The sequence below is a fragment of the Lipotes vexillifer genome, unplaced genomic scaffold, assembly GCF_000442215.2.
Source record: "Lipotes vexillifer unplaced genomic scaffold, Lipotes_vexillifer_v1.1 scaffold1679, whole genome shotgun sequence".
Lineage (NCBI taxonomy): Eukaryota > Metazoa > Chordata > Mammalia > Artiodactyla > Lipotidae > Lipotes > Lipotes vexillifer.
The window spans coordinates 398,657-409,773 of record NW_006796614.1 but is presented as its reverse complement, the minus strand read 5'-3'; the positions used below and the strand labels follow the sequence as shown (position 1 = coordinate 409,773).

The window sequence follows — 11,117 nt, the reverse complement described above, 5'->3', positions numbered from 1 at the left end:
GCAGGAATGATTTGAAGGTTTGTATGATTATATTCACATGCATGTGTAATTTCTCTCTTTTTATTTTACTTTTTTAGGTACTTTTTGCTCTTGGGTTCAGATAATAGCTTTTTGCTAAATTCTCTAGAGAAATGACTGGGAATATACTTTCTAATCATACATTTATTATGTCATTAACAACAACAACAGTTGAGTGTCCATAAACAGTTCATCATAATAGGGTTTGACCTTCCAGATGTAGGAGGGTCTGTACACCATAACTAATTTCAGGCCCTGATCTATTACAAAAGTTTTGATAATTGAAACATAGCAGTATTAAGTTCTAGTCTGTTCTAGTGTAGGACTACCAAATTAATTGCAACCTTATAACAAATTAGAGTCTTATCAAAGAGCTTCATTAATGTTATAAAAGCCGTCAATACCTTTCACAATATTACTTCTTAAGAAAACTTGAAATTCTACATTTGATATAAAAGTAAGTCTTCATTATCTGAATTAGGCTCTAAGTAACTAAGAATATTTCTATTTGTGAGCACCAGTCCGTCCCTTCCAATTAAAAAGTATACTATTATAATTAGCTTAGTCTTTTGTAGCTTTCTAAATTTCTGAAAAAATAAAAATAGATATTAAGACATATCTCAAAAATAATAATATATTTTAGAAAAAAGAAAATCGGCTCAAATAAATAAAAACATACTTAAAGATCCTGATTTTAAGTAGAAAAGCAATGAGAAATAATCTCAAAATTTCTATGTGATTCTGATCAGACCCAATATAATCACTCTGTACTGTAAATTTATTTTTAAATGAAAGGCACATTTTGTTTGTTTTGTTTTATTATTTGTATGATTGCATTCATGTCTACTTCAAATGTACTTTGTCTTTGGCTACACTGCTTTGTCCTTCCTTGTTGCCTTTATGCGCCCATATATGTTTGAATACATTTGAAGGATTTTATTTACAAGTTAAACAGCATGGACTTGATCATAGCTATAAAACTCTTCTCTTTTTAAAGCCTTCCTAATTAACACTTGCTTTTCATTTTGATTTAACAATTTTATACATGCTTCCAAAATTTCGTAGCTGAATGATCACACTTCAACAAAAGTTGTGTTTTCTGACACACGTTTCCTTGTCTCTGAATTATTGCTGATGGCTACTATTCTTAAGAAATGAAAAGTTGGCTCCTATGTAATCAAACAAAAAAAATTCCTGAGCTAACAAACCTCAACATTTGGTTCAGCTTTGTTGAAGACAAATTCTTGCTGATAACTAAAACAGAGATGAATTTGTATGATAAATTAGATTCCACAAGGGGTTCCTCATACTCCCATATAATTTTAGGAAATTAGTCCATACAGCCCTTTATCTAGTAGTCAAACACTCTTTTTAACAGTCAACACATTCTTTAAAAAATTGACAGAAAGACCTTTTAAAACAAAGAGGGAGACCAGTAAGGTGTTTGCTGTTAGGAATTCAGTGAGCATGTTGGATTGATTTTACAACTCACTTCCTCTCTTTCTTATTTCCACTCCCTCTCAGTGGTAATAAAATAAGAAGTAAATAAACTGGTGGAGCCTGGAGGGTGCGTATGAAGCTATAGATTCCCTCAGGCACAAAGGGAGAGAGCAGGAAATGCCTGGACGCTGGAGACTTCAGAAAGTCTGTGCAGAAAAGTTATAGAGTAAGGTTGTTAAGAAAGGATGCTAGGGGCTCTGAACAAAAACTACATTTGTATAGCATGTCTTTACAACATCTAAAACCTGTATCAATAATAAGGAAACATAAAACTATAACTACCTAAAGATAAATAAACACATAGCTAATGGAATTCAGGAGCCAGAAGAAAGAAAGACCAAGTTAAATACATAAAACAAATGAGATATCTTAAGATAATGCAATTTGAGTACCAAAAACAGAGAATGGGGGAGGGAAGAAGGGGGAGAGTGAGACAAACAGACAGACTGACTCTCTAGAGCTTGACCAATGACTTAAAATTTTAAGGTTTAAATAGAAGACCTAAAAAGAGATTAGTTACTGCTGAAAATCTAATTGTTAGTGTGGAAGATCCAGAGGAAGATAAGCCATAGTACAGCGGAAAGATAGATAAATTTCAGAAGAAAAAAATGTAAAGGAATTGCAACACAGTTTTGGAGACTGAATATGTAAATAATAGGCATTCAAGGTGGAAAATAAAATAATAAAATTGACAAGGAATAATTAAATAAACAAAAACTCAAGAATATGTCCTTGAAGAATACCTTGAATCTGTAGAAAGCAAAGGCTCATTATTTTATTTGAATAATCCAGATTTTGAAATATAGTAAAATATTTCCAGTTCACTTTGTTAAATTAACATAAACTTAATACTAAAACCTGTAAGGATAATTTGATAAAAAGGAAAAAAGTTATACATCAGTTTTTATTTACAAATTGTAGAAAACATTCTAAATAGATGATCAAGTTAAATCCATCAATTTAGCACAAGAAAAATATATCATGTAAATTAATATAATAATAATAAAAGTTCCATCATGTACCACCTAAATATCTCCTAGGTGACATGAATATAATGAATACCACTTTGGGGGAACATTGGTGCTATGACAAGATCACTGGATTAGGAGTTTAGCGACATAATTTTTACTCTTATGACAGGTCAGAAGTAAGGCAATTTCAGGCAAGAGACAAGTAACTTTTAGAAGTATTTCTCAGTCATTTCTATTCATTATCCTTCACAGAAGGAGCCCCAAGCTCCAACTTCATGAAACTAAGTACTGTGGAATGAGATTTGTCAGGGTTGGTCTTTGTAGGACCACAAATCATCATAATATCCAAGATTTTATGAACTCTAAGAACCAATTTTCACACCCTTGGGGGTAATAACTACCACATTTAAAAATATGTGCCTTAAAGGAAAAAGAATAGTAATATGCATTGTTGGCAAACCCTCAGTTTAATTACTGTACACTTTTTGGAAGATAATCTGACAATACATGAACATTTTAGCCCCCAAATTCAATATATTGAAAACTTTCTTACTGAAATACAAGTACCAAAAAAGAAATGTGAAATAACATCTAAAGGGTATTTATTTCAGCATTACTTTTAGTGGCAAAAAACTTTAGTTTATTAATATATGGAATGGTTGGGCAAGTTGTGGTAGTGCCATTGAATGAAATATTACACAGCTCTCAAAAGGAAGAATCTCTATCCACTGACCTGAAGAAATGTCTATAATGCCTTGATAAAATAAAAGCAAATTAGAGGGCAATGAGAAACTACACCTTCCGAAGAATGGGAATGAGGTAGGGAGCTTTGGGAACATATCAGTTTTGCTTTGTATACTTTTGCCTTGTTAAATCAGCTTCTAAATGCATTTAGTACTATTTTAACATTTTTAAAGTATCAGATATGAAATAAAGGACATGGGTAAATAGAATTTGCAAAAGAAGTAAGTACATTTTATATTGATCATGTTATTAGAAAAGCAGGTGTTTGGTGCCCTTGAGCAAGTTTAGAAAACCAACCAACCAACCAACCAATCTTAGAAACCAAACTTTCTATTGGTATTCTCAATTTTAAATTGTCTGCCATTAGAAGCATTGTTTTTATAAGAACAAAAACTTTATAACATGATTTTGAGTTTTACTTAGTGTCTGCTGAGCTTGGAATATTAAAATTACCCATGTGGAGTCTAACTTTCTTACCCTGATATTTGTAGGAATTAATATATGCAGTTATTCTTGGGAAACAGGTAGTGACCTGATTTACGAAGAGTGTAATAATTTCATTTTCTTCACAGATATAAATACATGCTCTGAATTGGTTATTACTGGCAAATTTACATTTTAATTGTAAATATATTTTTGCAGATTTATGATGGAAAAGATAAAACAACTCATCTACTAGGTGCTTTTACTGGCACATCTATGCGAGGACTGACCCTTAGTAGTACTTCAAACCATCTCTGGCTAGAATTTAATTCTGATTCTGAAGGGACAGATGAAGGCTTTCAACTTGTCTATACCAGTAAGTATTTTGGAAGAAAAAAAAAAAAGGCCAAACACTGATGCTAAATATTTATTAAATAATTGCAGTACACCAGGTGAAGTAATATTCAACATTTAATTATCAGTTTGCTGTTTATAGCTCCCTTCTATGTATATAATTTTATTTGAACCTAACTTAAAATCTTAGAGATATTCTAACTGTTGCTATTTTACAGTTGAAACAGCTAAGATTCAGAAAGTTTAAGTAATTTGTGACTTTGAACTTATTTATATATTTTAAAATAGCAGTATTCTTCACGTGAAATATTTAAGCAATACAATTAAACTTTTAAATAAAATGGGAACCCAGTGTTTGAGCTCCTACCTGTAATTGCAAAACATATGCAATACATGTGTAGTAGTTATAGTTGGTCACCCTTAATGATAATTGGATGGTTTCAAATGATTGTACACGGAAGAGTAGCTAAGATTTTTGTTTGTTTTGCTTTTGTGTTAAATTGCCTTGATAAAAATAAACTTATATAGAACTATTGTGTTATACTCAAGTCAGCTTTATGACATTTAAACAGGTAGAAGGTCAAAGACTGAGAATCGTTGAGAGCCATAGGTAGGTGGGTTACATCAATTGTTATATGAACAAAATGAATTTATTTTACCTGTATCATAATTTAAGAAATAGACTAATTACGCCAATGAACATTAAGTCGTATTCAAATAACATATTTATTAAGTTTCTGCTCTGTGTAAGAACTGTTCTAGGAAAGTAAAGTGCATGAAAAACTGGTGATTCCTGGTAGTGTGTTAATAAATTTACAATTTACCAGATCAAATCAGTTTTTTGGAAGTTCAGAATATTCGTGGAATATAGCAAAATAAATTAAGTAACAGTATTCAGAAATCCCTTTTACTGTTAGAATATTTGAGAGAATTGAATGATTTCCATAAATTTTCTCAAGAAGTCAAATGAATGAAAGCTATTACAGAAATGGGGAAATTGAAATGGTTGCAGCATCAAAGGTATTCATGGGATCCTAAAGGGAATCTGAATCAAATTACTGTTTGTGAAAATGCTCTTTCTTAATGATATAAGTAGGAGACAGGAGACATAATACTGAGATATTATTCTTGCTCCTTGTTTATTTAAAGGTTTTTTCCTACCTGTGCTAGAATTATTAATTATTAACATTAACACAACAGAAATTAACAAAATGATGTTGAATACATCTTTTTAAATCCTGAGAACTCTTGTGTATAATGTGATTTCTTATGACGTCCTCCCAAAGACAAATGAAAATCCAAGCAAATCGAGTTTATAGATATTGCTGTGTGATGGACTAAAAATAACAGTATTGTGATTATAGCTCAAATATAATTGGTGTGATCTGCTTAGAAGGGCAAATGTTTTTTAATCTGTTTTCCTCTTTCTCTTTTTGTTTTCTGACAGGGCTGGTGACATTTTTCAAGTCATGGTTCAATGTTTACATAATGGTGTTTCTTTGTTCTGCATCATTTTGTATTTCTCTTTGTCTAAAATGTCAGTGGGTTTCATAGAGGAAACCTAGATTTCCTTTTCTGATATGTAAATTCTATGTAATGTGAGAGTATTGATGCAAAGATACTGGGCATTGTAGGCCATACCTGGATATAAAATTGTATGGGGTAGTCAGGTGTCTGGAATGAGTAAAATCATTGACTTTTTTGTCATTGCTGTGAGCTACTGGTTGTCAAAAAAAAAAAAGAAAAGAAAAATCCTTAAAAAGAAAATATTTGAAGTCACTCTTCTTAATGACTCTGGCTGTTCATTATAGGATGTGCATCATTATGAAGATGGAAAGCTATAGAATTGGAAAGAGAGTATAAAAGCAATTATTTTTTTAAAAGGGCATACATACATCTATGAATATTTTTCAGTCTCAGAACTGAAACTAAAATGTTTCAGTCTATATTCTGGAACTAAAATATTTATAGTCTGCTTCCAAGGTGTCTCTGGATATCACGGGGTCAGTAAATGCTAAGATTTTCTGATCCAATGGCTATGTGCTGAGCTCCTTTGTTAAGGAGGGTCCTGGAAGTAGTAACACATCTGTTATTAAATGTATTTGTTCCTAAGTGTTACTTCTGTTTTTTACAATGGCGATCTTGTTACATATCTGCAATTATCTTAATAGTTAACCACAGATTTCCTAGCTTTGAAAGAAGCTACTTCCCATCCTCCAAATATACTTTGGTTTCCAGCCTTAGCAGCTGCAACCAGGCTTTTTCTTTCTTTCAATATGCCCCACCCACCTTGGGCATCCATTGAGCTATTCAACTTCAAGACCATTTCAAATATTTCCCTACTGGTGCTTACCCTCATTCCTTCAGCCAGAGTTAGCCTACTTTTTAACACTTCTTTTGCAGTAGTCTATATCCGCAGCTAATGTAGCTGTTATCACATGGTATTGTGGTTATTTTTGTTTTGTTTTTTGCAAACATGTTATGCATAGTTCTTCACGGGGCCATTTCACTTCATAATGTCTTTAGTCAGTTTTAGTCCAATTACAACTTTTTACATATTCTTGGTAAATTAACATGTAGTCTGAATACTGATTTTGTAAAATGTTTTTGTGATATAGAATATTCTACTAGGCCACATATTTTGTATTCCTAAATTTCTTAGAAGCAGTAATTAATTTTTGAACATGAGAGAATTTGCTAAGATGTGCAAACATGGGGGAAAATGGAAAAGAACAGGCTTTGTGTTTGAATCCCTGTATCCAGTCATTTCTAAACCCAACCCCACCCCTGCCATTCTGTGGTATGTTCCCCTTAAAATTATTCCACCTTCGTTTCTGAAACATCTGAGAGAACACTGTGAGATAAAGAGGAGTTCCAATATTCATATTAAGAGGACTAGAGACAGGAGAGAGGAAATTTGGCTAGGGCAGATCAGGTAAGGATTCATGAATGAAGTAGAATTAAAGGTTGTGTTGGTGGATCACAGAAATAAATAGTGGAGAATATTCTAGGCAAAGGGAATAAGATGAAGGAAGGCACAGAGATTAGAAAGAACATGCTAAGCACATTCAAGGGAAATAGAACAAATAATTGTGGCCTCTCCTGCTACAGAGCACAGGCTCCGGACGCACAGGCTTAGTGGCCATGGCTCACGGGCCTAGCCGCTCTGCAGCATGTGGGATCTTCCCGGACCGGGGCACGAACCCACGTCCCCTGCACCGGCAGGCGGAGTCTCAACCACTGCGCCACCAGGGAAGCCCATGATAGTCATTTTTTATCTACCTTTCTATTATCTGTTTTTTGACTTAACAACATTTGCTGTTGTCTGGTTATTTTCATTTTAAGAGACAGAATTGCGTTTGGTTGAGAATAAAATGAAGAAATATTTTAGAACAGGCCTTTAAGTTGTGTTTTATTTCAACTGTCTTATTAGTCCATTCATTATATAGTCACTAAGAATAGCAAATGGACTAGTGGAAACAGTGGTTGAGATGCCACTTTTGACTTCAAGTAATGGTAAACCTAACCATGGCTTAAACAATTAGGATTTATTTTTATCATATGAGAGCTGTAAGGAGAGAAAAGGTAGGTAGATCTTGATTCAGTTGTTAAAGGGCCATGCCGCTGTCCTTTTGCTGTGGCACTCCTAGTGTGTTCACTCTTGTTCTCATGATTGTTGTGACATGGTCCCAAGATGGCTACTTTAACACTGAACATATTCAAAGCAAAAGAGAAAAAGGGAAGAGGTAGTGTCAGCCATATATGTCCCTTTTATCAGGAATGCAAAATCTTCTGTCAGACATTCTTTTATCTCTCTTTGTCCAAAACAGGGCTATGTGGTTATGCCTAAATTTCCCAGCAAGGCAAGCTGGAAAAATGAAGCATTTGTCAGCCTAAAAAATTGGATTATTATTTGACTATGATGATATACTGCCTGATATGCTTCAATTACTGCTGGGAGCAAGATCAAGGTTTTGTTCATGAGGGAGAACAAAAGAAGAGCTATTGAGAAGACAGTGTACAGTGTCTACTATGATGTAAAGCTGTAACAGATATTTCAAAACATAATAAGTTCAAAGATATTATATTAATAGATGCCTCTGTGATTAATGGTGTCATGGAAGTCCAGAGACTCGAGTGCCTAGAAAGGAAAATCACTTGGATCACCCATTATTAATAGTTTTAGTTCTACTATACTAAGAAGACAGTGAGCTTCTCTCGCTTTCCTTAACCAATAAATAAATTACAACATACCCGGTATGAAAATGCTACACCACATTTGAGGGGAGAAAATTTCCCACTTCTTTATTTTTCTAAAGCGAATTAAATCTCTTCAGTCTTCATCCTTTAGAGTTGTCAAGAAAAATCTTAACTTAGTCTTTTATAGAGAGATCCTACTTCTCCCAAATTAGTTTCTCGGTCAAGTCTAGTTTGATTTAGAGAACTGAAGCACGGATAGCTATGCTGGTTGAATGTAAAACCTCTGTGACAAACTTGGTCAGACCTTGACTAACATTAGGGAATCCAATTGCTCTTCCATCCCTCCAGTTTCTCAGAATTAATTCCCTCCTTGAGTCAGGCCACTCTTCCATTCTTTTCAAAAATGGCTAACAATTACTCTTGCCCTTGAGAAATCTGAAACTTATTCCAAATAAAAATCTAGATGAGACATATTTTCAGGTGCTTTATACAACATAAGGTAATTAAATATGTAGTTGTCTTTCCTAGAGGGTATAGGGGAGTAAAGTGAGAGAAAATTACTATTGCCACCTTCTAAAGTTGGAAGAAAAGGTCAGAAATTAGGATCTCAATGCAATATTCTCCCTAAAACATCACTCTGCTTTGGATAATTCAATAATAGAACTTAGCAAAACCTGACAGGATACTCTGACCAGATCCCCTCAGCCGCTCAATACACATTCAAGAATGCATTCCTAAATCTGATTTCTTTTACTGTGTTTCTCTCTGAAGGCTGAGTTGTAGAAATGTCATTTCTTTTTGGTCACATGTCTTGTCTTCCCTTTTGTTCCTCTATTGGAATTAACTTATTAATGTGAAAGTTATTCATAGGTTTAAATTTTGTCTTTCTCCACTGGAATGTTTTGTGCTCTGGGAATAAAGAGAACACTGAAGAAGACAAAGTTCCTGCCCCTATGAAGCTAACTTTTTAGTGAGACAAGACAGAAAAGAAAGATATGAACAAAAGATAAGAGAACTGCATTTAGAAATAATTTGTAACAGGATGATAGGATAGATAGGTCTACTGTACCCAGTTTGTTCAGGGACTGTGTCTCAGGAGGTGTCACATGAATTGATACCTGAATTATAATAAGAGATCTGAGGGTAGAGGGTTCTAGGCAGATAGATCAGCAAGTACAAAGGCCTAAGAGACTTCAGCTTGAGTTATTTGGCTGGAGCTGTTTAAGCAAGGAGAATGGGACAAAATGAGAGGTAAAGTTTGAAGCTAGGCAGGGGTGAGGTGGACTATAGTAAGGGACTTAAGATTTTATTTAAAAGGCACACAGAGGCATTCAACATTATTAAAACATTAAATATGAGTTAAAAATAATAGCTAACATTTATCTACTACCTACTAGATACAGATATAACTCTATGAGGGAAGTACTATTATCCTCAGTGAGAAGAGGAGGAAAAACAAAGCACAGAAAAGTTGTTACTTGCCCAAGGTGACATAGCTCATAAGTGCAGATATGGAAATTGAGCTGAGGGCCTCTGTCTCTAGAATTCGCAAGCCTAATCACTATACTGTATTACCTCCAATCCAAGTTTTGGATATTTTATATTTAAAATTCCATGGATTTACATTTTTTTTTTTTTTACTGTTGAAGTAAATGTAAAAATAATAATAATTTTTTAAAATGTTAATGCAATTCTTCCTAAAGAAACTTTCGTCATTTATGCCTAAGAATCTGAATGTTTTTTATTGGCCAAATTTACTATCAAAGAATGATTTAGGCCTAGTATCTCTTATGTTGTTCATGAAATCTTTAAACTCTATTTTTTGAAAATATGCTTCATTGCAGATTTTTCTGGCTCTATTTATTTCTAGTTAATCCACTTTCATTCAGCAGAAAGGAATTGGGTATTTTAAACAATCATCCAATAAAGAGCTAAATTGCACCTTTTTGATAGATTATAGCATTGTCTACTCAAAAGCTGATCTGGCAAAAGTCCGTGATGCCCAGCCGTTAGGCATTACCCCTGGGCCCAGATGTCTTCTTGTTATCACCTCTGCACATTTAATTTTCTAAAAATCCCATTTGAAAATGTCCATTATCCCAAGGGTATTGTTCAGATATATCTGGATGTTCTTAGCCTTTGAGTTTTGTTGTTTGAAATAGTTTAGTAATCTACATGGAACATGACCATTTCAAATGTTATATTCAAATTAAAGATGGGCAATAGCTACCTTGTGATGACATTTCTTGCATACTAGCTTTATAAATATATAATAAATTACCCTATTTAAACTCTTTAATTTAGTTACCAATATGGTCTTGACAATGTTAACCATGAAAAATAATCAGATGACCTGTTAACTCTAACTTTACTCTTAGTATATAATTTATTCAGTGCAAATGCAAGTAGAAAATAAGTAAATTCCACAGAAGCAACAATGTTACTCTATGTAAATCTGTATCCTATAAACTACTTAACAGGTACATTTGGCATTTCTGTTACTCTTTAAATCTTGAAAATTAACCAGGCAATAAAGGAAGTATTGACTAATGCTGCATTATATAGTACAAGGTATTCTAACTAAAATATTGAAGAAATATTTCTTGATTACATGTCATTTATATATACAATATTGGATATAATTTCTTCATGTTAGAATAACAGAAGCGTCATCTTCATAGCCTTCACATCCCAAAAGCTTTGTAAATTTTGAGCTTAAATATGTAATGACCTACTAACTCCTTATATAAAATTAACTTCTGGCAGATTGAAGACATATGCAAGTCTCAAAACTTTAAAATGCTTAGAAACAAATGTGGCCTAGAATAGCTGTGTCTTTAAGGCGAAGAAAGATTTCTCAAAGAAGATACATGGGCAAAAATCTCTCAATACTCAGGAGCATTCCTG

General features: G+C 33.3%; 1 protein-coding gene across 2 annotated transcripts in view; it reads left to right on the top strand.

Annotated features, from left to right (window-relative positions):
• CSMD3 (CUB and Sushi multiple domains 3) overlaps positions 1–11,117 on the top strand; it is a 1,097,972-nt gene that overhangs the window by 762,639 nt on the left and 324,216 nt on the right. For both annotated transcript variants that reach the window (XM_007468748.1, XM_007468747.1), the window contains one exon: positions 3,876–4,032. In XM_007468748.1, the coding sequence (XP_007468810.1) occupies positions 3,876–4,032 (157 nt within the window). The remainder of the gene's footprint in view (positions 1–3,875; positions 4,033–11,117) is intronic.